The sequence below is a fragment of the Corticium candelabrum genome, chromosome 11 (assembly GCF_963422355.1).
Source record: "Corticium candelabrum chromosome 11, ooCorCand1.1, whole genome shotgun sequence".
Classification (NCBI taxonomy): domain Eukaryota; kingdom Metazoa; phylum Porifera; class Homoscleromorpha; order Homosclerophorida; family Plakinidae; genus Corticium; species Corticium candelabrum.
The window spans coordinates 3,917,107-3,945,003 of NC_085095.1; the positions used below are offsets into that span (position 1 = coordinate 3,917,107).

General features: G+C 40.3%; 6 protein-coding genes across 9 annotated transcripts; 3 read left to right on the plus strand and 3 right to left on the minus strand.

Moving 5' to 3' along the window:
• Positions 1-742: 742 nt before the first annotated feature.
• Positions 743-1,723, minus strand: LOC134187035 (interleukin-1 receptor-associated kinase 1-binding protein 1 homolog). The gene has a single exon (XM_062655148.1). The coding sequence runs from the start codon at positions 1,718-1,720 to the stop codon at positions 989-991; it is 732 nt and encodes a 243-aa protein (XP_062511132.1). The 5' UTR covers positions 1,721-1,723; the 3' UTR covers positions 743-988.
• A 205-nt stretch (positions 1,724-1,928) lies between these two features.
• On the plus strand, positions 1,929-2,905 carry LOC134186457 (ras-related protein Rab-39B-like). The gene has a single exon (XM_062654431.1). It carries the CDS (start codon positions 1,955-1,957, stop codon positions 2,630-2,632), a length of 678 nt encoding a protein of 225 aa, XP_062510415.1. The 5' UTR covers positions 1,929-1,954; the 3' UTR covers positions 2,633-2,905.
• A 102-nt stretch (positions 2,906-3,007) lies between these two features.
• LOC134186697 (solute carrier family 35 member F2-like) lies at positions 3,008-8,615 on the plus strand. Of its 3 annotated transcripts, none has more exons than XM_062654720.1 (7): positions 3,008-3,149; positions 3,378-3,690; positions 7,401-7,560; positions 7,618-7,774; positions 7,830-7,891; positions 8,201-8,244; positions 8,299-8,615. In XM_062654720.1, the coding sequence occupies exons 1-7, from the start codon at positions 3,010-3,012 to the stop codon at positions 8,437-8,439; spliced, it is 1,017 nt and encodes a 338-aa protein (XP_062510704.1). In that variant the 5' UTR covers positions 3,008-3,009; the 3' UTR covers positions 8,440-8,615. The 3 variants fall into 3 exon arrangements, with proteins under 3 accessions (XP_062510704.1, XP_062510703.1, XP_062510705.1); XM_062654719.1 differs by having other exon boundaries at positions 8,090-8,244; positions 8,299-8,610; XM_062654721.1 differs by having other exon boundaries at positions 3,043-3,149; positions 3,382-3,690; positions 8,090-8,244; positions 8,299-8,611.
• A 424-nt stretch (positions 8,616-9,039) lies between these two features.
• Positions 9,040-10,864, minus strand: LOC134186292 (coiled-coil domain-containing protein 28A-like). 2 transcript variants are annotated; one of them, XM_062654218.1, is made up of 5 exons: positions 10,635-10,864; positions 10,464-10,557; positions 10,282-10,342; positions 10,198-10,220; positions 9,040-9,280 (listed from the first exon to the last, which is right to left on the minus strand). In XM_062654218.1, the coding sequence occupies exons 1-5, from the start codon at positions 10,798-10,800 to the stop codon at positions 9,196-9,198; spliced, it is 429 nt and encodes a 142-aa protein (XP_062510202.1). In that variant the 5' UTR covers positions 10,801-10,864; the 3' UTR covers positions 9,040-9,195. The 2 variants fall into 2 exon arrangements, with proteins under 2 accessions (XP_062510202.1, XP_062510200.1); XM_062654216.1 differs by having other exon boundaries at positions 10,464-10,578.
• A 1-nt stretch (position 10,865) lies between these two features.
• On the plus strand, positions 10,866-11,578 carry LOC134186291 (large ribosomal subunit protein eL24-like). The gene is made up of 3 exons (XM_062654215.1): positions 10,866-10,898; positions 10,968-11,043; positions 11,105-11,578. Exons 1-3 carry the CDS (start codon positions 10,894-10,896, stop codon positions 11,510-11,512), a joined length of 489 nt encoding a protein of 162 aa, XP_062510199.1. The 5' UTR covers positions 10,866-10,893; the 3' UTR covers positions 11,513-11,578.
• On the minus strand, positions 11,510-27,819 carry LOC134186290 (pyruvate dehydrogenase E1 component subunit alpha, mitochondrial-like). Its single transcript, XM_062654214.1, has 10 exons — positions 27,718-27,819; positions 27,606-27,653; positions 27,374-27,553; positions 23,709-23,835; positions 17,310-17,401; positions 17,004-17,252; positions 14,577-14,648; positions 14,446-14,513; positions 14,270-14,378; positions 11,510-11,835 (listed from the first exon to the last, which is right to left on the minus strand). Exons 1-10 carry the CDS (start codon positions 27,787-27,789, stop codon positions 11,638-11,640), a joined length of 1,215 nt encoding a protein of 404 aa, XP_062510198.1. The 5' UTR covers positions 27,790-27,819; the 3' UTR covers positions 11,510-11,637.
• Positions 27,820-27,897: the final 78 nt, after the last annotated feature.

Below are 27,897 nucleotides of genomic sequence, written 5' to 3' on the forward strand. Positions count from 1 at the left end.
AGTAAAGTAAAAACAAACACCTGTTTGTGTGTTGGAAATGTAATCTCCTGAGACACGCGTACGAATGGAAGCCCCGCTGAGACCCCCGCTGTGTCTAGCTAGTGTCCTCGGTCGTTTCAATTTTCTATTTTTCTATTCATGTTAGAAATAGAAAAGCGAACTGCGCGTTCAAGTTTCTAGTTTTGAGCACGTAGGTGCCTAAAAATCAAACTCTAGAAGATAAATCTAAGGATCACAAGAATCAAACATCAAAAGATGAAAAACATTTTACAAAAAAATAATATGAAAAAAAGAAAATTAAAAATTAGAAGTTAAAATTTAATAAACACAAAAATTTAAATAAGAATACAAGTAAAAAATTTAAAATTCAAAATTTAAAAATTAATAAATTAATTAAAAATTGAAAAATTAAAACATGAAAATTAAATTGTAGAAAATTAAATGGCCGGACCATCCACTGAGCTAGTTGATTGTGTTGTAATAACTCCGCGCGGTAGTTTGTACCAAATCTAGCGCGGTTTTGAAACAATTTAGCGCGGTAGTTTTTTAGCGCGGTTTTGAAACATCTAGCGCGGTAATTCTAGCGCAGTTTTGAAAACAAACGGTATGCCATATTCTGCTGCGCATGTGCACCAAGGCAACCTGTTGTGCTTGTTCAAAGGTGCTTGCTAGCTTTTATAAACTAATCAACAATCTTGTATTAGCTGGTAAGTACTTCTCTAAATTGTTTAATATTTCAAAACCTGTTTGTCCAATTGGCTCAAAACAGTCTTCTGTGCAGAAACAATTAATTAACTCTACTACAGATATGAGCTCTATGTTTCATTTAGATATCCTCTGGTTTCTCGTGTTCCTTCATATGCACTGCATTCTGTACTTTCTAAGGCACCACACGTATCCTAATATATTTTACAGACTTACAAAATATTAATAGCTGCTGTCACAATATACATAAATTCGTTAATTAACTATACACGTCATCCCTTAATTAATGTTTCCTTCCAACTTGTCCAGCTTTGTGTGGTTTTAGCTCAAACACAATGGTGACGGTAGCTTGAAAAATACGTTTGCATGACTTCATCTGATTCCTGGTGGTCATCACATCCTCTTCAACATTTGTTCCATTCGATTCACTAAAAATTTCCTCCATTGACTCCTCACAAACACTAAACACTCGACCAACTTCCTCCTTCAATGACCGAGCAATCAAAACTGCTTTATTCCTTGCATTTTGAACAGCTTGCAGACATGCTCTTTGTCTTCCAGCCTCGATACATTGCTGAGTGTGAGAAAAGACTGGCCGAGAAACCAACACTCCAGTTTGAAGTTTTTCAACCAAAACATTTTCGACCTTCTCACATACGGATGCATCAACAAAGGGTACAGAAAAGTCTGATCTGACATTCCAAGCATTCTGGTCTTTCCAAACGGCGGTTGATGTCTCATATTCATTCTCTTTCAAACTGTGATTTCTTAACACCTGTTTTATGTAATCACATCGACGTTTGACGCTGGACTTGGCCTCTTCTACGCTATTCTTTGAACTCACAACCGAAACTGAGAGTAAAATCTGATCAGGAGCGACCTCAACTGCTGCTACACCAGAGACCATTATCGACCTACTTTCAGTGGCAATGGAAGTTTTCTCGTCGCGTTTTGCTGATCTATTCGCCAAAGATGCGAAGACTTCTGCAGGACGAATTGGCAATGCTGCCGCCATATTTTAAACGTGATCACGTGCCGACTTGTAATCCGGATTTATACAACAGTAAAAACCCGGATAACTAAACTGTTATTGTTCTAAAATCGTACAGTATTTACTGCCTAGCCGTCAAAATATTTTCTTCTTCACATCCTAATGAACAATTTATTCTAATTAACAAAAGAAATTTTTCTAGAAACGTGCTTGATTATACGGGATATTTAGCGTTTCCCAACAGCTCTTTGCTTCCTGATGATGTCGACTTCTGACTTGAACTTTGAGTATCAATTTCGATTGATTCTCATAGGCGACAGTACCGTAGGTAAGTCCTCTCTGCTGCGTCAGTTTACAGAGGGCCGATTCATCGAGGTGAGTGATCCCACAGTCGGAGTCGACTTCCACGCTCGGATAGTCAATCTAGATGGTGTGCCCATCAAGCTCCAGTTGTGGGACACGGCTGGGCAGGAACGTTTTCGGTCAATCACCCGTTCGTATTATCGAAATGCAGCCGGTGGGTTGCTCGTGTATGACATCACTAACAGAACGAGTTTCGAGCATGTCAAGGAATGGCTGGACGAAGCAAGTCGTTGTGCTGAACCTAATCGTGTCGTTTTCATAATGGTCGGCCATAAGACCGACCAAGTAAAGCAAAGGCGGGTAACTACTCAGGAAGGCGAGCAATTGGCTGAGCAACTGGGCATTCAGTTTGTAGAGACTTCTGCCAAGTCAGGAACGCACGTTGAGGACGCTTTCTATAAGGTCGCGAAGGAAATCTACCGCTTGTTGCAAACAGGAGAAGTCAGAGTGAAAGATGGCTGGGATGGAGTAAAGAAAGCAACACCTAGAAGAGGCATCAATGCAGCAGCAGTGGCTCCTGGGCCTCAACAACCACCGACTAGTAAACGGAAAGCAGACGGGTGCTGTGGTTGAAATTTGAAAGCCAATGGTGTATGTTTGTATTCAGTAGTGTACAGTTCACTCTTAAGATCGTTTCTCCTGATTTGATCTGCTCTTATTTTTGGACTGTAGCATTGTATTTTGCTTATCTGTAGAAGAGTACAGGAATGCAGTAGACTGCTGTTGCGTAAGGGTGTATTTGGTATGTGGAACACCGAACTTAGGATTTACCTGCTGTATTGATTTGAATACTCAACCAGAGTTGCCTATATATGACTAATAAAATTATATGATTATGATAATTGACATACTGCATTGAAAGCTTACGCGGTGCTCCAGGTAGTACTGGATACGTACATGTACAATAAGCTTATCCGGGATTTGGGAATTATCCGGGTCTTCTTTGTATTATGGAAGATGCGATGTTGATGACCGATGTGTCCGACGACGAAAACACACATACTGCTTTACTTTGTACTGAGCGGAAACATAACTTTAGACGGAAATGGAGCAGCAAACTCTGCGAGCCAATAACTCGAAGCAATTTTAGGTGCGCATGCGCATTGATACCGTTAATTAAATGCTTACTACAGTAATTTATGTACATCTATTAGTTTAGTTGTATGTGTAAATATTTATTAGTGTACAGATAACTGTATGAGTGTATAGATTGTAATGTTGACTAACACTTTAATCATTAACTTAAAAATTAAATTTACCATTGTCTAACATACATTTTATTTCCGTAACTCACTAGACATGTTTTTACTTTGGACAGAAAGATTTTGAAAACGATTGCAATTGGGCAAGTCCTTTCTGTATGTCTCTGTGCTGGTGGTGTAGCCAATCAAGCTTTGCAACGACGGCAATTCAATGCACCAATGATTCAGAGTTTTACATTTTATTACCTCTTGGCAGTAACTTATGGAACTGTGCTGGTTTGGAGACAGTCTAGACAAGGAGTCACAGCTGGATTATTGGAAGTGTTAAGGATGAGAGGATGGAAGTATTTGGTGATAGCAACAGCTGACGTCGAAGCAACTTATACCATGGTGCTTGCTTACCAGTACACATCTATGACTAGCATTCAGGTGTGCCTGCTTTTAATTACCGTACTGACGTGATAAATACCCCGGGCCTCCAGTAAAGTTCCACCTCACCTTTGGTCCAGGTCCTAAGATTTTCACACCTTTTTGTTCTTTAATTGGTGCTAATTGGCGCTTTCTATATAGACTAGCTTCTTTAATTGCCTATGAATTTGGCAACGTGTTCTATGCAGCTATGCCCAAGAGATATCGTAGCTTCACTGTTGAATACAAGATCAGCGTTGTTGAATGGCATCAAGGCAATGGCTCAGTGGTGTCAAAAACCGCCAACCAATTTAGCATTGACAGGAAGTGTGTGCGGGACTGGAATGCAAAGTATGAGAGCTAAAGCGACACGAAGCAACTCTGAAAGGAAAGAAAGCAAGAAAGATGCACGACGGACGTGAACCATTAAGTGTACAGCTTGATGACTGGATGTTTGACTTTTGCAAGAGAGGCAAAACTGATAGACGAAGCAAAGCGAGTTGCTGCAGAACTACCAACATTGTAGGATTTATAGCAAGCAATGGATGGCTTGTCAGGTGGAAGCAACGCTTTAACATAAGACTACAGCGCAAAACGACTGAGTCTCAAGCCCTTCCGGAGTATTATCAAGATGACCTTCTCGGATTTCGCTGACAAATTATCTGGTTGCGTGAGACACATGACTATACTCCGTATAATTTGGCAAACATGGATGAGACAATGGTTCGCTACAAGAGTGTTGCTACTGTTACCAACAATGTTCGTGGTGAAAAGACCATAAGAGTACGAGGTACCGGTTACCAGAAGAAAGGCTGCACTGTTGCTCTTACAATTACAGCTAGTGGGCACAAGCTGCCGGCACTTGTCATATTCAAGGAGCCAACAGGTGCAATTGGTCCGCGAGTGAGGCGCCATTTGATGATTCCAGCTAATGTCCTTGTAACTGCGTCAAAGAGCGGTTGGATGACTAGAGAAACAATGGCCCTTTGGATTAGAAGGGTGTGGAGTAATCCTGAAGACGATGTTCGACGTCTCCTTGTACTAGATGAGTACAGAGTGCACAATACGGAAGAGGTGAGAGAGTATGCGGAAGATAAGAAAACCGATCTCGTCTATGTACCAGGTGGGTGTACTAGCCTCGCACAACCACTAGATGTTTCAATCAGTAAGCCATTTAAGTCGAATATGCGTCATTTGTGGGAAGGATGGGCATTTGATAACCTGAGAGGCACAGCTAAGGTGCATCCGTCTCGGCAGCAAGTAATCAACTGGATTTCCGAAGCATGGTCATCCATTTTACCAGATACAATTGTGAAATCATTTCTCCGCTGTGGAATCTCCAACGCTATGGACGGATCACAAGATGATGAGTTATTAGATCACTTTCCACTAGATGAAGTAGAGACGAGACAAGAGGCAGCAAGCTTGCTATTCAGTGACTCTGAATCAGATTCCGAGTTTGAAGGTTTTAATGACTCAGATTTAGATGATTAGATTATTCATTTTACCTTGTGACTGCGGTCGTCCGCAATGGATGGCTTGTCAGGTGGTTAATTACTTGTCAATTGATTAAGTTAATTACTTCCGCCAATTAACACCTCCAGGTGTCAGGTTTTGAGTAAAGTCCCATCCCCTAGTTTACCTTTGATGCTAGTCAACCATGGGGTGGGGTATTAATTGCGTCAGTACGGTAAATTATTACTTTAATTAATTACCGTATTTCCTTAAATAGTAACCCGTGTTTGGTTAGTAACCCTGATTAAATAGTCGTACGAATAGTAACCCGTGGATCTGATAAGTTTGAAAAAATACTAGTAACCTGTGCTCGATGTTTTGGATGTCAGTAACTGCGACGTTATGCATGTGCATTTTTAGTCTACACATGCATGTCCATAAAAGAAAGATATGTTTTTCGGTTGCCGAAAAATTGAGGGCTGTGGAAGAAACTCAAATATCATCGATAATGGCTGTGGTGACAAATACAAGATTGACAGGCAAAACCTCCACCGGTGCATTGTTATGGATCTAGAATTCTGACAAACTGAAGGACATGACGTTATGGTTTTCATGAGGACACTGAGTAAACTACCGGTAGCACAATAGGGGTTACCACATAACTTGACCGTTTTGTGTGTGTCAAGAGTGTGTTCCTCTAATACTTTCATAGCTCTTCACTTCAACTTGAACCATGATAACAGACATAGTATATTAACCCGTGCTCGATTAGTAACCTTTGAGGAAATACAGTAACCTGTGTGTCGTTTATTAGTGTATGTCTCTATCTACATATATACAGTACTAGCCCAGTAGCCCATTCTTTGCCCGGGCCAATTAGTTAACACAACCAGCAGTGACTAGACTCTTTGGGCATGTGTGATCTTCTTTAATGCCTTTGCTTTGATCTTAACTCAAACTTTGTAAGAACAATTGCCTGAGCTGCTGCTATGTCTTTATGTTCTTAGCCAGTCAAATACAGTGCCAAAGTGAATTTCAAGCTGTCTCAAGTTAGCTAGAAATCATTACAGGACCTAGGAAGTCGTTATGCTTCTTCTCCAGAATTCGCTCCATTTGATGACTCCTGATGTCAAATTTTGTCAAGCCCTGCATTGCCATGATGTCAAGGACAGTGTCTGAAATACATCATTTCAGCCCTGTTTGACACATGTAGAATGTCACGTGTTGTTGGCAGCAAGTCTTAAATCATTCACTGCCACTGTCAACTAACATCATTATATTGCACCATACAAGAATTTATATTCAGATCTATACAAATCATCAAAGGAATTAATTAAGTCATATCTGAATAAATAGAGTGCTGATCATCTACATTTTTCTATCATTGCTGCCTGCTGTTGCAGCTCAAGTGAACAATGGCCACACAGCTAATTTTGCAGATTTTCTCTTGTTTAGTTGTGTGTCTGTTAGTGCTGCCAGTCTGTCAAACTTCAGTCATCTAGTGGTCGCACTGGTCAGTTGAGTTGGTCATTCGTATTGTATTAAAGGAAATAAAGCCATTGATATCATTACGTTCTTTGACTTTTTGGTAGTTTCATGCTTCTTTTGTTCTTCACGGTGCCTTGAAGTGACAGAGCTACTTGTCCCTCTTTGTAGCATACCAGTTGACCAAGCTGAAAGTGCGCAGTCCCTCTAAAAAGCTTTAAAAAATGGTGTGTTGTGTATGAATGCATGTGCTCCACAAAATATTTGCAATTAACTTTGTGGACATTTCATCAAAATGGTTTGCAACGTGTTTCACGAAGCTGCAAACACTGTGGAGCAAACATACGTAAAGCTTGAAACACGTCCGTGCACATCCTCCAAACCGACATAGCTGCAAACCTGTTCGATGAATTGTGCACGAAGCTACAAACGTGTTGGAGCAGATGCACTCCCGTGTAACCCACTCTTCAAGGATGACTGCCATACATTGTGACTATGTTGGCAAGGATTGCAGTTATGCCTAACCCATGCAGCTGCACAAATATATTACAAGGTTATCTGTTAATCTGCCTAATTTGGTAGTCATAATGTGCACACACAATTTGAAACTACCAGTTTGAATAATTCATTCTAATAAATTCAGACTGAGTCCATAAAGTTGTCTGTGTGCTCGCCTGCTAGTGATCAGTTAATTAGCCATATTTTTCACCTCTCAGTGAGACATTTTGTAAGCATAGCCATACATGCATTGGCAGTTGATTTGTTCAACTCTGTTTGTTGCTGTTGTACAGTTGCTGGACTCATTTGCAATAGTCGGAGTAATGATATTATCATGGTTCATACTCAAAGTGCGGTACAGACTTATTCACTATTTGGGCATCGTAATTTGTGTTACTGGAACAGTTGCTCTAGTGTTTGCTGACACTCATAGCTCTCAAGCATCTGGGTCAGGTACATTGGTTATTGATTCGTGTTTCCATTTCCCAGTTGTTAAGTTGTGTTTTGTAGCTTCAAATCCTGTTCTTGGTGATGCCCTTGTTCTTCTTGGGACGATGCTTTTGTCAATCTCTAATGTTGGACAAGAGTATATAGTCAAGCAATTTGACTGGATTGAATTTGTGGGAATGATCGGCATCCTGGGCAGTGTTATTTCTGGAATTCAAGTGTACGGGTGTGTAATTCTGTAGTTTTATTGCTACTATAGGCTTCTTATTTCATAGGCTAATTATTGAACGAAATGCACTTGACTCAATCAATTGGTCAAGTAATGGGACACCTATAGGTGCGTTCAAAGTGTGAGTGCGTGTGTGTGTGTGTGTGTGTGTGTGTGCATGTGTGTGCTGTGTGTGTGCATGTGTGTGCTGTGTGTGTGCATGTGTGGTGTGTGTGTGTGTGTGTGTGTGTGTGTGTGTGTGTGTGTGTGTGTGTGTGTGTGTGTGTGTGTGTGCTCATGCACCAATTTCTTCTTAATTTATTCCAGTGCTGCTTATGCTCTCATTTGCATTATCATCCTACGTGTTTTACTCAGTCACACCATATTTCATGCGTATAAGCAGTGCCCTGTTATTTGTCTTGTCATTGCTCACTGCAGACATCTACAGTTTCATCTGTGGTCTCTTTATATTTGACTACAAGGTAGACATTTCATTGACACCTGTACACTTTCACTTACTGACTTTGTTGATGCAGTTTTCGGCCCTCTACTGTGTTTCATTTGCTGTCATTGCCACTGGCCTTGTGGTTTACAATTTAAAACCAACGCACATAAAAACAAATGCAAATTTTGATGCAGATATATCGACAACATCTACAAGATCTGGTGGTCAATAGTTATTCCGAACAGAACTTTGAACACTGATATCATCTTAAGACAATTTGATTTTTAAATTCTTTTTGGAAGAGAAATAAGTTACAAACCTTTGCACTCATAATTCGGAATATTATCAATAGAATGTAAGAGTAACACAAAGATACCCAGCTGTGCAGTCTGTTGAAATCTACTATCATACATGTATGTATGAGCTCTATTTATACATAGTTGGTAAGCTATTGGGACACAATTTATGTAGACGGGTTATTAGTATTTACCAATATAAATTCTATCATGTAATAGCATTACTATATCATTTACTACATTACTAAATTAAAACTCCTCAGTAACATGCACCAGTATTGCACCTTATTCGTATACATGTTCTCTACAGGTGTTTAATTTTATCAATAGAGGAGGTTCCTCATTCGAGATAATAGTAATGGAATATTGTCAATAATTGAATACACCTTATTTTCCCTACACAAACTTCATAGATGTATGCCTGCTGCAATGAGTCAACTCACCATACTGGCCAGACAAGCAATAGCAAACAATCAGTGCACAGAGAACATTCACATGGCAGTTCTTGCACTGTCTACCAGTTATAATCAGCTGTCTGCAAGCAATAAATAAGAGATCTTTATTAACACCATTCTCAATCAGAAATAATTCATTTAGCTCAATCTCATCATACGACTGTAAAAGAGTTTTGGTTATTACTTAATTAAACACAATTTTCAAATGTAATAAAAGCAACACTAAGTTTCACTTGTCTATACCAATGAATCTCTTCTCTTCAAATTCACCCCAGAACCACCAGCTGCATCACTCGCTTCAACTTGAGGTTCAAACTGGTGTCTAACAGAAGAGTTAGGGCAACAAAACAGGGCATACCACCGTATATACAAAACCTTGCAATAGTTTACAGCTTCTTGCACATAATTTACCTACGTATGTTAACTATAAAGGTGGTCTTGTTTGCAGGGCTCTTGTGTGTATGTATACCTATATACTGTATATCCGTGATAGATATGTAGTGTTGTGTTGTGCCATAACAGAATAGTCGTAATCACACCTCTGGTCACATTCCAGCATCAGTCAACATCAAAGGATGCAGCATGCATCAAGGCGGGTCTTTGATGTTGACGCTCAGCTGAGCGTCAGCGTCAATATTGTGAACCAGCCTTAACATCTACAAGACTAACACATGTATTTACAAATGTCATTATGTTTACTTGAAAACTGTTGCAAGAAGCATGACACGTATCAAGGGTTTGCTCCATCAATATGTATCTGGGTAATAGTGCTACAAACAAATCAATCCGGTTACAGGTCTCATGACTAAGATTCACTGAAAATTTGATTTCATTCGGTCAGCATACGCTGTTATGGGTGACAACAAATCAGAATTTACTATGACCATCTAGACTCAAGTTAGTCTCTCCCCTCCTTCGTCATTCCCCGAATTGTCAATCTCCCCGATTCAGAGTGACAATCCGGGGAACAGAGGGGTGGGGAGAGACTGACTCAAGTCTAATGACCATCTACAACACTTATATAATTTAAGTGACTCAATTAGCTTCATCAGAAAACAAAATTTTTCTTAGCATATATATTATGGTGAGTACAAATTATAATGTTATTATAAGGGTAATGGTCTAATGTGCAAACTACTGGTATGTCCTAACACCTAATAGCTGGGTTCTAACAGGTGTACATATATTATGCGTTTAATTTAATATAGATTTAATTAATTAAGTTAAGACAAAGGATACACTGCATCACACACCTTGTGCAGCTACAGTCAACAAAAACAATTAGTGAAGAAATACGTATATTTACACATTACAATAAATTACATTCTCCATCAAGTTATCTAACTGCTGCCAGTCTGCAAGTGGATTATCACTTTGTGCAGCCCTGAAAATAACACTAATTAGTGTATTTAGTGCAACAATTTGTATAAACGTGTCACAGTTTCTATTGCAACTTTCTGAATTTGATGAACATTACGACTACTGTAAATTCAATTTTTTCATACCGTTGATGGGCCTGACTAATTTCAAGGTGTTTTTCTACAAGTTCATCTTGCAATGCTCGTATTTTGGTAACATGAGCGAAAGCCTCCTCAGAGTCTGCACACAGCATACAACGCACTGACTTCTGAGTTCACATCATGCAGTCACGACTATACCTCAGCGAGTGCGCTTACCAAACGCTTTGAGCTTGCCTTCTTTCACGTCTTCAAACAATTTCTGCAGATTGCGATGAGTCTCCCTCGCTGCTACCATATCACTCTTGAAACTATGCTGTGCATCATCTCGCAGTTTGCGACTTGAGCGACCACTTCGCCTAGCACTGCTTCCACCAGTAGCCATAAGTCGCCTAGCCTAGGCTAGCCTATTGAAAAGTTACGTGGTGAACACGATATCTGTAATCTCAACAGCGCATGCGTGTAGGAGCTTGTCATCATGAAGTAGGATCTATCTGTTGTTTTGACATCCTTGGTTTCTTGCCTTCGCTAGTCTTTTTTCTTTTATTCTAGGCTCGAGTTGTGTAATTTTAGTGGTTACAAGATTTACCCAGGGCATGGGAAACGATACTGTAGAGTCGATGGCAAAGTAAGCTGACTCATCATCTCGTCATCTTCTCCCCAACGTTTTAGGTGAACATTTTCCGTAGGCTTTCACCTTTATAAACGGCAAATGTGAACGCTCCTTTCTCATGAAGCGCAATCCGCGGGAGATCACGTGGACAGTTTTGTACCGTCGTAAGAACAAGAAGGGAACTCAAGAGGAGACACACAAGCGGCGCACACGCCGTACAACACGCTTCCAGCGAGCCATCCAAGGAGCGACGCTTCAAGTGATTCAAGCCAAAAGAAACCAAACACAAGAAGTGAGAAAAGCTCAGCGAGATCAAGCAATTCGAGCAGCCAAGGAGAAAGCAGCAGCGATCAAGAGCGCCAAGGCGGCACAGAAGAAAGCGCATCCGCTGAAGGGAGCAGCAGGCAGTAAAGCAACTCCGCAGGCACAAAAAGCAACTAAGAAAGTGAAGACGCAAGCCCCGCGTGTTGGAGGCAAACGATGATTACTGACAGTCTATTTTGATGTCTATAAATGTGCTCAGCAAAATACAAATTTCAAACCCAGTCAACCCGCCAATTCTATAGGCGATAATTCATAATCCATGCTCGAGACTACATACATTGCTGTCTATGCTGTTTTGCTCTTCAAACCAGTGCTCTCTCGAGAACTGCTGTCAACATAGGTGTAGGCATCTGCTCCTCGCACTTTGAATTTTGGCTCATTGTAGTAGATATCCTTATAGAGATCATCCAGTGGTGGGTCAGCTGATTTCATAGCAAAGTCAGAAGCCTCCTGAACCATCTTTCTAATTTCCTTGTCGATATCCTACAATTACAGTCAATTACACAGCTGGTCTGTTTTATGTAAAGAAGATGTGTACATCTGAAAGACTATGATATAGTAGTTCCCAGTAAGAATATTGAAATGCCACTAAATGTTACACAGTATGTAAATCTTTAGTATTAGAAAATCTGCTGACAGTGTCATGACATGGAAAGACACACAACTTACTGCAGTACTAAGCACAACTCTAGGCTCAAAGTTCCCATTAGAACAACAGCATTGATGCAGTCTCGTGACCTCACTCATTTCTGGTTCCCATATGTCTCAATGTCTTGCATTGAACCAGACATGATAGGTCAGACCCCAAGGCTTAGGCAGTGAACGACAAATTGTCTCATCTCTTAACTTGTCCCTGGGCAACCATACGTGAAAGTTTTGGTTGCCACATCATTACTCTGGTAGCCCGTAAACTAAATCTATGACCACTATTGCTATGGTGCTGTAGTTGATTCATGAAAATAGATGTATTTACAGACAGGCAAAATACAACAAACAACAGACAGACAAACAGTGCACATAACTCTTACGTTTTATCACATGTATTATATAGCATTCAGAAGATGAGCAGAGTCTAGTGTAGTGGTGACTCAGTTGGTACCTCTGTTAGCTTATTGTAAGCTGTTTGACTCTTAGTCATAGTTAGGGACCTCTTGCGTCCAATTTGTCTTAGAACTTGCTGATTTTCATATTAGTCTTGTATAAGAAATATAGGTATTGACAGACAGACAGACAGACAGACAACCTGTGGGAAGCAGACTTGCCGCTCTAAACTGGCAGTTTCCATCTCCTTACAAACAGAGGGACAAATGATTCACAGGGCCATCAAAAGGGTAAAGATAAACAGGATTTGCAAAAATAGCTGAAATCCTGCCCATCATGATTTTCGGTGCAGCCATTGTCTTAATAAATTAATTAAAGAATAGAGTAACCCGGATAAAGATAGGATGCATTGTTACAAGCAAGAACGCACAAGCATAAAAATAGCATGTAGTAGCATCGCCTTGACACTACAGGTCACGCCCAATCTGGCAGTAATTAAAAATTAGGAATTAAAGGACACACAGATATCTGATCTGTCATTTATGACACCTAAATGCTCTCAGTACGTCTGTAAAACGGTAGACTTATCTATGATTAAGTTTTACTAACCAAGGTTCCTTTACTTTAAAGTACCTCTCTACAGTGTGCTGCTAATTAACACCAGTGATATAACAATGAGGGCACACTTGCTCAGGAAGGAAAAGTCAAGCTGGTAGGGTAGCTGTCAGCTAGTTGTCCCTGGGCAACCATAGTTTGCCGTTTCAGTTGCCCGGACATACTCTTGGTTGTCACGGGCTCCCGGGCAACCAATTTGTCGTACACTGTTAGGCATTAACTTAATTAACAAGTGTCGTGAGAGAGCAAGATGCAAGAGTCTGGGAACGAGGCTACCTAAAGGTACAGGTCTACATATACTGTACCAAGGGCGTATCTCATGGGGTCTTCAGAGTTTCCAAAGGCTAGCCAAATGATAGTGTCACTCAGTTAAACACGAACAACAGAAACTCGAGGATACATTATTCATATCAAATTACCACACATTTTGCATGCCTATCTAGACCATGACTCAATCTATACTACAAATTTCTGTGAACAAAACACAGTGGTAACATGGTTTTACCTAGACTTCCTTTGAACTCCAGAAACGCCTTGTTAATTTATATTTATCTAGGGGCCTAGTTCTAATTTCTACTGTGCATGTTATATCTGTGAACAAATAACAAATAAAATCTACAGTGAGACTTTATTCAGTGAACAGTTCATGCTAATGAGCATTTACTAAAAGGTCGTTCATTCAATATTTGGCAAAAATTAGATAAAGAAGGAAGTCTGCAATACAATCCATCGGATGTAGTAACTATGCACTGAGCCGACCTTGGCCGATTGTGGCCCCTTTGAGTCTCTTCAGAGCACTAAACTATAAGCGCTTACATGTGCACAAGGAAACCGGCTGAGAACAACCAGATACACAGCAAAAACATTTGATGTTCATGAAGGTAGAACAGCTCAGGAAGAGGGAGTTTCTGCGCACCGTGGAACCCTTTGAGATATGCCACTGTCTACCAACACTATACTGCATGCAATCCATGGATCTACATTGCAGTAAATGTCAGTTGTGTACAATGTCTACTTGCACAAAAACAACTCACAAATATAATAGATGTGTCCTTCCTAATTTCCACATACATGATGTCTCGAAAAGTGAAAGAAATGCACCAAGTAATGACATGTTAGAAATTGCTCCTACATACTGTCTCCATCTACTAGTTACTAACACCTTACTACAGTACTTACTGTTATAGTAGATAACTATTGGCCTGATAATTAATAAACAACTCTACATCTTACTTTTAATTACTTTTAATTACTTGCTTACTTTTAATTCATCTTCTGTTGCCAGGTCTTTTTCCAGTATTCGCTCTTTGCAAGCCATAATGGGATCTCGTGCCTTTCTAACAGCTTGGACATCTCCTCTTCCACGATAACTGAACAACATATTAAATCATGTAGTCTTGCATCTACACATGTACTACAAATGTACAACCAATCAACCTTGTGCCGGGATCGCTCATACTATGACCATAATAACGATACGTATCTAGCTCCATTAGAAGGGGACCCTAACAAAATTTCAGGTCGAGTCTGTTTGATGGACAATTAATATAAATGTAATAGTTTTCTACCTTTCCCGAGCGACAGTATTCAGCTGCCAGTTTCGTAGATTCTCTTACAGTCAACACATCCATGCCATCTACCTATACAACAGCAAACCATATAGTAGACACATAGCATCACAAATCAGCAGGCCAATAAGTGGCTTACAATAATATTTAACCCTCGGCGCATGCGCAAGGGTTGGGTATTTGTCGTGCATGTGTGTGTGTGTGTGTGTGTGTGTGTGTGTGTGTGTGTGTGTGTGTGTGTGTGTGTGTGTGTCTGTCTGTTCCCACTCTAGCTGCTTCAGCATCCATTGAAACCAGCAAACAACGATACTCACGGATTTCTCATACGGTTTTCTTGGATCAATATGTGTGGAGTTTCAAAAACCTTCCATTCAAAAGTTATAGCGTGAAAAGTCAATATGCAAATGAGCTGGAGCTTCGCTCAAGCTGTGTTCGTGCACTCTACGAACAAACGAAATATAGGAACTACTCGAAGAGCAACTGGTTAGTCAAGAATTGCTTCAAGTTCTACCTACCAATGTAAATAGAGTCACTGTCCATACATGCCTTAGAGACTCGGGTTGATTTCCAAATGTTACCACTCACAGGGGTGTATGTAATTAGGTTGACCCCACCTATAAATACCTCATCGATAAAAGCAACTACAAACAATGTGCAAGAATGCATGCCTGTATCCAGCACCTACACAATTCCGCCGAGAGTTTTACACTTTAGTGCTATTTTCCTGTTAGTAATACACAAATTCACGAGCTTGTACGGTCTTGGTAAACTTACCCTCCTGTAACTTACATATACGTACCATATTTCTGGTTTCTAGCTACCACATCCGAGTGCGTTGGTGTGCTTGGCATGGAGCTTGGCATAGAAAATGTCCACCTCACTCAGTTGAGCCTAATGGCTGCTGCAGTGCACAAAAAGCCTAATGGCTAAGCATGTATCGACACTTTGTGAATGCATTATTGTCAACTCTGAAAGTCTTGGTCATCAAGATGCTGTTAGGACAGCACAAACACTCTGGAAATCTGGAAGCATGCATGGATTAAAAAAGGAAGTATTTGAAAGCAATGTTGCTAAGTTGGAAAGGACCAAGAAAAGCAGATGACAGTGTACTTTCAACGCAGTTCACCACTGAAGGTGCATTTGTTGGTTGCTGATAGAGCTTCTTTCATAATGCTGGCTAATATTTTTGAAAATTATACTGTTGCAGGCTACCAACATTTTATCACACGCTTTCATGAAGGAGGGAAGAAATAGGAAAAGCACACTCTTTGAAAAATGTTGGAAAAAAGAACGACTCCTTAGATACAGCACGTATAACTAAATGTAGCTACTGTCAGCACAACAACAATTCTACAGTCAAACCTCATTATTTGAACACTCGATAATCCAACACCCTCACTTTCTTTTCAATTTACATGTGTCACTGTACATTACTGATAATCCAACAGCGGCATTAGTCTGACAGAAACCCGTGACACAAATGTGGTCAGAATAACAAGGTCTGACTGCATACATGTATGTCATGGCAGTAGACCTTAGTACAATTTCACCAATGCACAAATGCAGAGTCATGGTCAGACATGCGCACTTGAGCCGATCTCAAGTGAGGTAGCTTTTGCGTCGTGTCGTAGCTATTGTACGTAACATATGTTCAAGTGTCCTAGCAAGAAAATCAGTTTCGTTCGCCAGTAAGCCCTTCAAACGCTGTTCATATGTTGCACATGCGCAAAGATCAACAGATGAAACTAGTAAAAACTGGCTATTTAGGTGTCAATTGACGGGCACAGCAGCAGTGTAAGCTTTAATTAAACAATACAAATTTTGGTGCTCACTGTGAACTGAGTGCGAATAGTCACTCTGAGATGAGACTACAGCAGATGCAACATACAGAAACGTGACGTGTGCTTTCTGGTCACGTGCAGAGCATATGGAGTTCCAATCTGGCTCGAAGTGCAAGGGTGCTTGTCGAATTTTATCAGAACTGCAGTGTAGCAACCTCATTTTGAAGTTTTAGAAGAAAACCTCCAACAACTACATCTAAACAGCCTATAATTTAGCTACCAGAGTCACGGTCTAATGCAACCTCATACTGCACAGTCTTGACCTTTCCAATTCAGGCTATAGAGAGGCTTCAGTCAGCGTTGCCTTCAGTGCAAATTAGAGTGACTAAGTTGTCGCGGTTACTGAGTATTTGAAAAAGTGCACACTTTTCAAAGTGATGCAGTGTGCATGTCCGACCGTGACCCTGCACCTTTAATTCATCAGCAATAAGTTCATGTCAGTCGTGCCAGCACAAACAACAGACACAAAGCATTCCATCTACAATGTAACTATCTTCACTTTAAAACAAATATAATTTTGCCACCACAAAATTTAAACATTTATTGAAACCTTACTTATTCAATCTTTATAAAATTCGAGTATTACCTTAAAACCAGGAATGAAGTCGCCTCTTGTGTAGTATGCAGTGACAGCTGACGCCCTATCAGCACTCGTCCCCATGCCATAATTGTTATTCTCCACAACAAACAGCACAGGAAGGCTCCACAACTTTGCCATGTTAAAGGCTTCAAACACCTGGCCTTGATTAGCTGCTCCGTCTCCATAAAGAGTGACACATAGTCTATCTTCGTTACGATACTTTATTGCATATGCAATTCCAGTACCGAGTGGCACCTTGACATACAACAACTGTCTGTTACAGCATCTAGTATTAGACAAAGGGTCACTGACCTGGGCTCCTACAATACCATTACCTCCGTAGAACTGCTGAGCATACATGTGCATCGACCCACCCTTACCTTTGGCACAACCACCGATACGACCTGTAATCAGAGTGTATTGTTAAATAACAATCGACCAGACTACAGCCCAAACTCAATAATACACAAACTATTTCCAGCTTTCTGTCAATCACAATAATTAGAATTCATGATGGACATGGACAAGCAGGGATGCCCATCTCGGCATCTGGGCTATGACGATCCATGTACCACCATGCCAATTTTTGCAGCGCTAAGTTTTAGTATTGCTTGTGCAGTATATGGCCCATGTCAAAGCAAAGATAACTGACTCCAACTGGCCAATTACAGTACACTGTCGGTCTGGTAACTCTGCTCCTGATATGCAAACAGTGACTGTCATACATACTTTACAACCAGTCACAGTCCATACCGTATAAGATGAAATATTGGCGGAAATTTACTTTGGCAGATTGGCAAATTTTCAGCAACCGCCACTATAAAATCCGCCATCAATTTGGCCTCCGGAATATGTTGATGTCATCAGACACGTGGATCAGCAAGATGGTAGGTAATCCCACCTTGCCGGCTGTGTGCCTATGTAGTAGCTGGAGACCTTTAAGTTAGGGAAATGTGAGCCATGAACACAGCTGTCAATCACAAACACATCAAGACCACTAGCTTAAGACAGACAACGATGTCCAACTGCCAAAATAAAATCCGCCCATATGCTTTGTCTGTCAATTTGTTAGCAAACTGCCAAAATAAATTCCCGCCAATGTTTCATCTTATACGGTACATACTTTACCAGTAAGCGTGAGAGTGTCCCATGAGTCAAAGTATTTGCAGCGTCAAGTACGTTTTTGAAATGCAGCGTAACCATTTCAAAAACTTGACAAGCGGGTGGAAGTCAGCAGGTATCTTACTGTTAGTCTCTAGAGTCTCATCAACTTGATTTGTAGTTTCACAGACCCAACTAACCAAAGCATTGTCATTGCAACAACGTCATCAGCATATATGACTTGAGTTGTGGTCTGGATGTACATGTACATTGTTGAGGCTGGAAATTCAAGGCTAAATGTGAATTAGAGAGTATATGTCAATACCAGCTGCATTTGCCTGGTCAAGCATGTCTCTAATAAAGTCAAGGAAGTTCCTTGTTTCAAGGTAACTTGTCAAGTGTGATTGTTCTGCATTATTCCAAACTTGATCAAGATCGTTACTGCCATTCTAGATCCTGCACATGCTGCTTCATCCAAAATCGAGAGCATTCAAGTCTGCCGCTGTCCCAAGTTTGCTGATTCCATCCATTCTGTCCCTTGGATGAGTTGCATCTCTGCAACCAATACAGGACGAATAATGTCTTTTGTCTCTCCAATCTACGGTTGTTTTTGCAGACCGACCAACCAATAGCAAAGCACGATAGCGTATTTCTGCAAATAGTGCTCCATGGGGTACTATTTTTCATAGTTCTAAAACATGGGACATTATTTGAGCGTGGGGCACATTAAAACATGGGGCATAATGATTTTGCAAGCATAGACATTGTTGCATTGTTCGTTTGCATACCATCACACTACACAAACAAACTACCTAATCTAATCTTACAGTTACCCCCTGGCTACTTTTGCTACCAATTGAGTCATATTCCTATTCTGTTGCATACGTTAAATCTTCATCACCACTCAGTGGTTCCATCTGTGTTTTCATTTCATCACAACCATACAGATTAATTAATAGACGAGTACGCATATAACTGGGTTTGAATACTACCCCAGTGGGGCACTAATCGAGCATGGGGCATATCATTTCGTATAGGCTCACCTGGGTGACCATGAGACGTTATTAGAGCATGAGGCACAATTTGAGCATGGGGCACAATTTGAGCATGGGGCACAATTTGAGTATGGGGCACTATTCGTGGAAATACAGTATACCGTATTTTCCAAATTCAACAAATCAAAATGCATAACCAAATTTTCACAACTGTACAACCTGTTCGTTAATTTTTAGAAAATAAAATAATGAATAACGTACGTCATCATCACTTGAAAGCAATAATGAGTTAATTACCTTAGACACGGCAGTTGTTAACGACACCACGTGCAAAAGATTAGTGCAAGGCAACACAAAGTTAAGCAGGCATTAAGTACTAATCTCTAGGTTTGTCATCTGTCTCTTCTTCTTTACCATCTTCTTTTGTGTTGTTTCAACCATCCTGACAATCTACTTGGTGCTATCTACTTTCAGTCACACATCTATTAGCACCTTGCACTAATTCTGAGAAGTTGCTGACATTTTCCTCTTAAGTACACATTAAAAAACCTGACAGTTGTCAAAACCCATCCAAAACATGAATTTCGTTACTTTTCAGATTTGTTAAAATTTGTAAAATACTGTAGTTATTTCACAAAAAGAAGAACTACGGTGCATACCCTCCACATGCCATAGCTATTGACCTTGATTCACGTCCACCATATTAAAATATATAAGACATATATTTGGTCACGTGTTACGCGGTTGCCTAGCAGGTCGTATGTAGGTACATATGTTCGTACGTCACGTGACTGGCCTCCACTACTATACTAGTGTTTCACACGTCAGTAATAACATAGCAGAATCTTATGATGGGGATAATTGGCAAGCGAAGCAAGCCTCTCTCCTGTCATGTCAATTGTAATAGAGATATATTATATATTTATATTTATATATATTTATAGGCGTACGTCAGCACTTGCCATATGGATTTATGGCAAAACAAAAAGACGGATTGACAAAACGACGATGTCAGATGACTGCAATTTTGACTCCGTAACATATGCGCTCAGAATTGAATCAAGGGTCCCCTTTCAAAGGGTCGACTCAATTATAATTTCTTGGCAAGAAGAGTAAAACTCTCAATTTTGCTCACGTACGCAACTGATAAGGAAATTGATTTGTGACAAAGGAATTGAAAGGAAAAGCTAGAAGTAGAGAAACGTCTGTTTTCTGAGTTTCCCTGCGTTAGTTTGACAGATATTATTATTGCTATGCAACCATTGTTACACGACTACGCGACCATTATTATTCGACTAGCTAAGTAAATGAGTGAGACGACTGAAGCGTGAACGAAGAATTAAAGACAACTAGAAGAAGAGCAACTGAAAGTCTGTTTTTGTTTTCCCGCGTTTCATTGACAGAAACTATTACTACATAACACCACCACTGTTACGCAAATAGGTAAAGACAGAACACCATCGCTCGCCAAACACAATGCTAACGAGCATTTACTAGTAAATAAGTCATTTGACGGGAATAATAAATAAGTTTCATTTATTTAGTCACGTACGCAGTTGCCTAGCAGATCGTACGTACAGTTGTTACTACTTCATGTGACCGTCTTCACTACTGTACCCTAGCATTTCACGCCTCCAGTAATAACTACTAGTAAATGCTTGTTAGCATTGTGTTTGGCAAGCGACGGTGTTCTGTCTTCACCTATTCGCATAACAATGGTGCGTTGCGTAGCAATAGAACAAACAAAGAAACTCAAAAAACAGACTTTCAGTTGCTCTTCTTCTACTTGTTCAATTCTTTGTACGCTTCAACGTTTCACTTGTTTACTTAGCTAGTCGCATAACAATGGTCGGTAGCGCGTAACAATGGTTCCGTAGCAATAATTTCTGTCAAACTAACGCGTGGAAACTCAGAAAACAGACTTTTCTCTTCTAGCTTTTTCTTTCAATTCCTTTGTCACACGTCAGTGTTATTTCCGTGTTAGTCGCATATGAACGCAAAATCAAGAGTCATTTCACTCTTCTCGCCAAAAAATTATAATTGAGTCAACCCTCAAAAGGGGACGCTTGATTCAATTTTTAGCGCATATGTTACGAAGTTTAAATTGCATTCATCTGGCATCATCGTTTTGTCGATCCGTCTTTCCGTTTTGCATAAATCCATAAGACAAGTGTTAAAATATGCATATAAATATATAAATATATAAATATATAAATATATAAATAAAATATATCTCGACCTCATTGACATGACAAGAGAGGCTCGCTTCGCTCGCCAATAAATTGTAAGTGTAGAGTACACTAGTAAATGCTCGGTTAGCATTGTGTTAGGCGAGTGATGGTGTTCTGTCTTACTTATTCGTGCAACAACGGTTGCATCTTCAGGTAGCAATAATTTCTGTCAAACAAAATGCGGGAACTCAGAAAAACAGACTGTCAGTTGCTCTTCTTTTGGCTTTGTCTTTCATTCTTCGTTCACGCTTGGATCGTTTACTGAGATAGTCACGTAACAATGGTCGTGGAGTCATGTGATAACGGTTGCATCAATAATTTCTGTCAAAGTAACATGCGGAAACTCACAAAACAGACTTTTCTCTTCTGTTAGCTTTCCTTTCCATTTTGTTTGTCACACGTCAGTCTCCTTTGCTCTTTAGTCACGTACGGGAGCAAAATCGAGAGTCGTTTCACTTTTCTCGCCAAGAAATTGTAATTGTGTCAAGTTCTTGAAAGAGAACTCATGATTCAACGTTTAGCACATGTGCTGCAAAGTCAAAATTGCATTCATCTGGCATCGTCGTTTTGTCGATCTGACTCTTCATTTTGTAGATCTGACTCTTCGTTTTGCCGTAAATCCATATGACAAGTGCTGACGCAGTACATAAATATATAAATATATAGATATATAAATATATAAATATAAAAATATAATATATCTCAACCTCAACTGACATGACGAGAGGCGCACTTCGCTCTCCAATTAAAGGGGAACTTGCACGTAAAAACAAGTTGCTTTTAAAAATAGCCTTGTCTTCGAGAAGTTCAACAGTAACCTAGTCGCTAGCCAAAGCGACTGCGTAAAGAAGAAATCACATTTCAAATGCTCCCAGACGACAATGTGCGTGAGGTATGACATCACTGGAGGTCGACCTGAATCGTTTTATATTTAAAAAATCTCAAATAGCGCGACGCAACTTTCTACATCAAATCGCCTGATTGGAGACAACACATGAACATTCACCTTCACTGTAAAGTAGGTGCAGTTTTATAGCAATGAGAGAAAAACGCTGGAGGCATTCATTGTGACTTCTCATGCACGTAGGTCTAGAACTCCGAGAAAATACTTCATCAACTTCCGCTTTGCGTGTTGTCTTAGTTTACGTCTCTTCTAACTCCGATTTGAGATATCTAACGTTCATTACTATGCCATTGACTTGTAAAGTTTGTCGTAAACATGCCCGGAACAGAAAAAGAAGTCTGTTTAGATTCCATTCGATTGAGCGCAGTTGAGAGAGCGTTTGAGGCTAATAGGGAGGCAGTCGGACCACATCCCAGAGTGAGCATAGATCATTTTCAGTCGGATTGCTTTGAGAGAGATTTCAAAGCAAAGCTAGTGAGCGGGTTATGGGTTATGACAGATGTAAGAGCGTCGTAGTTTCCTACCTATTCCAGTCTTTTACAGCACTACACGTCAAAGCGGAGTAGATGCGATGTATCCTCGAGGTTCCAGACCTATGCGCAAGAGAAGTCATAACGAATGCCTCCAGCGTTTTCCTCTCATTGCTACGAAGCTGCACCTACTTCACAGTGAAGGTGAATCTTCAAGTGTTGTCTCCAATCAAGCGATTTGATGTAGACAGTCGTGTTGCGCTAATCGAGATTTTTCCAATACAAAACAATCCAGGTCGACCTCCAGTGACGTCATGCCTCGTGCACCTTCGTCTGGGAGCATTCGACATAACGCGATTTCTCCTTTACGGAGTCACTTTGGCTAGCGACTAGGGTACCGTTAAACTTCTCGAAAGCAAGGCTATTTTTCAAGAGCAACTTGTTTTTGCGTGCATAACCCAATACATAGCAACACGTCTTTTAGTAACCATCTGCATTTACCAGACAAATTCTAGTAATTGCAGCATTCAGAGTCATCTACAACAGCATCCCCAGCATAATTAAGCAAACACATTCCAATGTGATTAATGTAGAGGCTTGATGAAATAACTATGAAATTTAATGGGCACATGAGCAAAGATCTGCCTGCTGTAGAAAGGTTTGGTACATGCATAAACTGCAAATACATATTCATGTATTAACAGCAAGTGATCTGTTTCTGCATTCCACTTGTCTCTTTCATATGGGCGTCATTTGGTTTAGTGTACATTATAACAAGAAGCAGGTCAAGAACTGTGCATGCTCAAAATGTTAGATGGTCATTACTTGTTATTGTGATTCAATCAGTTTGTCCAACATTCATGTCACAAGATGTAAGCATCAAACATTTATTTGGTCTGACCTAAGTCATTGTACATAATGACAATTGACACCTAAATTTAGGTTTTGAAAGCTTGTAGTATGTCACATTATTAATATGGCATCGTTATATGATAAAATAGTTACTCTACCTGTAAGTTCAGCCAAAATCTCATGCACGGGTACTCCTCGGGTGTATGCCCAACCATGGGCTCGATACGCTGTAATGACGGGATCATCCGGTCTAATTGCAGCCTCCATCCCAACACAACACGCTTCCTACAGAAGAATCACGTTACCACCATGCCAATGCCAAAATTCATACTCAGCACATTCACACAGTAACACACTCAGCACATGCATACGGTAACACACATGCACACACTCAAGCACACACACATGCACACACACTCAAGCACACACACATGCACACACACTCAAGCACAAACATACATTTCTTCAAATACCCCTTACCCAACCGAACAAACTCCCAAGTCAAGTAACTTCGCTAGCAAGAGTAGGTAAGTCCGAACTAGCTAAATCTACACTTGTACACATGAGAAGGAGATGTTGCTGATCCCAAAGATCTTGGACAAGATAGACTGGAAAGTCTTCAAGCTGAAAGGTGTCCATAGACCAAGAGTCTCCACCAAAACAGGAAAGAAGCCACCGCAAGAGCCTCATGCCAAATGTCTTTTGAAGTTTCTGCTGCTTCAGCTGATGCACCAGCATTGATAGCAGCACTGGTTATGAAGGTAGGTAAGAGACCATTTCTTACCGTCACATCAAAAAAACCTGCTCGGCCTTCACTAAGTCTGGGTGGAAATCATCACCTGAACGACTTTCAACATTTTCAGAACAACATTGCTCTCTTTTAACATTCTTGTTGTCTGTCAAGAGTGAGTAATAAATGATATCACGTAAAGAATCATGACGTTTGATTCTGAGTTGACCATGACCACAGCTTAGAAGATGATCTCCATGAGGGTCAAAGATGGTTCCACAGGTACACTTCCAAGACTTAAGCCTGGTTCACAATATTGACGCTGATGTTCAGCTGAGTGTCAACAAAGACACCGCCTTGACACAGGCGGCATCCTTTGATGTTGACGCCAACGCTGACGCTGGAATAGGATCCATTTCTATTCCAGCGTCAACATCGGCGTCAGCGTCAATATTGTGAACCAGGTATTGACAGAATGGAAAAATAGGGATACCAAGCCATATTCTTGTTGCAAGCACAAACTCGTATGGTAACATGCTGAGGCCACGTCGTGGGTTGAGTATTGCCTGCAACCAATCACCACTATGAGGGGAAGCAACCGTGTTTAATCTTGCTCTTTCTCTAAGACTCACGTTCTCTTTGATAGAAGAAAGTATACGTCTATTGACAAGTAACTGAAGTTCCCGTTGTGATGCTGTAGTAAGATTACATGATAAAGATTCTTCCACAAGTTGTTTAACAGTCGAACGTGTGCTCACGTTTTCCTACCAATGGGATCACTGACTCCAATAATTCTGGATTTTGTGGTGTCAAGGATTCATTGAGTTGTTGAAGAAAGCCTTCTGTAGGGTTCCTGCAAGTGTTACAACTTCCAACAAAAGCTGAAACAGATGAAATTAATGATTCTCGAAGACCCAAACCACCATCTCTGATTGGCATAGTGGCTTGAAGCCATGACTTGTCTTGAATAGAAGAACATGTGATTCTTTCTAATGAATGCCGTAGTGACAGGTCCAACTGAGTCAATTCATCCACCAGCAGATCAGGGGGTACTGTACATAGCAAATGGTTTTATTTTACAGATGCTGAGTCAACTACAGAATAGTTGCAGTTCAACCTGAGGATTGCTCAGATCGCCAAGATGTATGTGACTAAGCATTGAACAACTTGTCCATGCGCTTTATAACAGAAGATTTAACAAAATTTTCTGTACCAATAGATTGGAGAACCAAGCAGCTCAATGCCTTCCCTGAGGCGCATGATCTGAGATGGTAACGTGGAAAAAGACTGATTACCTGAAGGTCAGAACACCTCACACTTTTCTAAGTTAAGATGAAGACCGAAATCAAGACCATTCATGGCAAGACAATCTACAATTGCAGTAACCAACTTTTGAGTAGCAATGAAAGTACTGTCATCCAGATACCAAAGATGTAGACTTAGATCAGAATTACTGCAATGATGGTCGAGAAATTGTAGAACCACGAAAGAAAACAAAAGTGGGCCCAACGAATCACCTTGTTGGGTTGCTGTGATGTGAAAGTCTCCAAAGTGAAGTTCACTAGCAGTATGATATGTCCACTGCACCCAAGCAAAAGTTCTGGTAGTTCTTTCTTCAGTCAGGTTAAGAAATGAGCACGGTGACATTCACTAAAAGCATTCCTAAACTCAACTTTGATGTAGCAGAAGTCTTCTCTGTCACTATTAGCAGCAATGTAGGATCTCATTGTATGTATTGCAGCTTCCATGCCACCACAGACACCTACACCCACTTGACATAAGGAAGAAAAATGTCACACTGACATACAGCAAACACAACTAACCAAGCGACAAATGGTCTGCCTACAACTATTGGTCAAAAACCACCTCCTTTCTTGTGTAAAGCTGAAAAGGGAGCTCCTGATAACCAAGGTACAATTCTTCAATCAAATTTATCAGCCAACAGTGTATTAGTCAAAACAGTGAGATTGTCCAAACAAATGTGAGCGTCATGAACAAAAGTGCCTTTGATGGCATCGAGAAGGTGCTGTGCACGGAGTTGAGAAAATCCTGGGCTAGTACACGTGTACCTCTTGGAAATGCCTCAAGTGCATTCAAAAGAGCTTGGGAATCAACAACTAAAGATGATGGAATGTCCTCTGACCAATCAGGAAGTTTGTATACAGGATGTCGATGTTTCAATTCAGTAAAAGCTGATCATCTCTAGAAGCACATTGTTGAGACCTCAATGTGTTCATTGCATTACTGTAGCGACCTTCCATAGCGAACTTCAGTGATCGATGAACATTGGCTTGAGCAGTAAAGATTTTCAAAATGGAAATATTATTTTTCGAGTCTTTCCTAGCTTCTTGCCAAAGACAAAAGATCACCTTGTTGCCATCGACAGATTCGTGAAATCAAGATATTCTTGATCATATGTCGTTTCTTTGGTCCTCCACGTGTTGGAACACATAGTACAGTCTTAGCAAGCATGTGCAATCAAACAAAGCCCCAAACGCCATCTTGAAACGCGTGCTATATCTCTCATGCTAAAACTTGTGCAAACAAAGCACGGATGAATTTTAGAAGATGCATACCTGAGTACACTGAAAATTTTCATGGTACTAAAGAATGTGGAAGATTCATCTTCAGTACAATCGTATGAGAGATTGTTTGCTGCCACAATATAGCAAATCCCAGCAACACATTTGTAAACAAAGCTTTACACTCAAGATACAAAGTTATTTCCCTGTTAGTAGCAATACCAGAGTCAGATATATCCCAAAAATTTGCACACAAACAAATACCTTACATCTCTCTTGCATTCTTTACTATGACATGCAGCATTAAAAATTAAATTCAGTCTAAACAATTATTAGATATATGTTTACTCAATTACGTAACAGATAGACACAGAGTAAGAAGTTAGCCAAATGTTGATGGACCAGACATACCCTACAATGTTTATCTCTTCCAAAACATCAAACCTTACTGATTGCTTCTCAAATTTACTTTAGGCGCAAAATTCCTACTACACTGATCTCTCATCATTTTACATAATAAATAATACAAGCACAATGCAATAATCAGCCAATTGCCATATGACGTCACAACCTGTCCGTTGTAGAGATGAAGAAATCCTCGAATTAGTTTGTCCCGGTACATAGCAAATGAAGCGTCCTCCATGCGTCTAATAATTGTCATTTCACGGTAGTACGACAACATTTCGTCTCGCGTAGCGACAGCAGTTTCCGGAAATGTAAACACATCTTCCATTCTATGACCTTCGATTTTCTAATATACGACAAATGTACACACGGTGACGTAAAGATCTAGAAGAGCTTACGCTCAAAGAGAACTCGGCTTGCTGAGAAATTCCTCGAGCGATAGCGACCTGAAGAGGAAGAGAACATTCCCACATAGATAACTAGCTAGCCGAATCAAGCGAGCTGGCTTGCCTGCCGTGAGGGTAACATTCCCTTAGATAGCAGAACCGTTCTCAATTGCGAAGACAAAATTCTAGCTGCCATTTCGTAGCGAGATAGTCCGCATGCTCACAGACTGACATGACATCAATCACGTGATCATTAGAATAATCGGGTGATTGTTCGCGCCGCTCATGTTCTTGAACCATCTCT

Bases quoted from the DNA above. Each gene is read 5' to 3' on its own strand.
- LOC134187035 (XM_062655148.1), bottom strand. From the start codon at position 1,720: ATGGCGGCAGCATTGCCAATTCGTCCTGCAGAAGTCTTCGCATCTTTG.
- LOC134186457 (XM_062654431.1), top strand. From the start codon at position 1,955: ATGATGTCGACTTCTGACTTGAACTTTGAGTATCAATTTCGATTGATT.
- LOC134186697 (XM_062654719.1), top strand. From the start codon at position 3,010: ATGGAAGATGCGATGTTGATGACCGATGTGTCCGACGACGAAAACACA. The intron at 3,150-3,377 runs GTGCGCATGCGC...TACTTTGGACAG, and splicing joins ATAACTCGAAGCAATTTTAG to AAAGATTTTGAAAACGATTG. The intron at 8,245-8,298 runs GTAGACATTTCA...TTGTTGATGCAG, and splicing joins TCTTTATATTTGACTACAAG to TTTTCGGCCCTCTACTGTGT.
- LOC134186292 (XM_062654216.1), bottom strand. From the start codon at position 10,800: ATGGCTACTGGTGGAAGCAGTGCTAGGCGAAGTGGTCGCTCAAGTCGC. The intron at 10,343-10,463 runs GTATGAAAAAAT...TGTTATTTTCAG, and splicing joins ATTAGTCAGGCCCATCAACG to GGCTGCACAAAGTGATAATC. The intron at 10,221-10,281 runs GTAATTTATTGT...TGTTGACTGTAG, and splicing joins TAGATAACTTGATGGAGAAT to CTGCACAAGGTGTGTGATGC.
- LOC134186291 (XM_062654215.1), top strand. The intron at 11,044-11,104 runs GTAAGCTGACTC...CATTTTCCGTAG, and splicing joins ACTGTAGAGTCGATGGCAAA to GCTTTCACCTTTATAAACGG.
- LOC134186290 (XM_062654214.1), bottom strand. From the start codon at position 27,789: ATGGCAGCTAGAATTTTGTCTTCGCAATTGAGAACGGTTCTGCTATCT. The intron at 27,554-27,605 runs GTAAGCTCTTCT...GTCGTATATTAG, and splicing joins AAGCCGAGTTCTCTTTGAGC to AAAATCGAAGGTCATAGAAT. The intron at 14,379-14,445 runs GTTGATTGGTTG...TATGTTGTTCAG, and splicing joins ATGAGCGATCCCGGCACAAG to TTATCGTGGAAGAGGAGATG.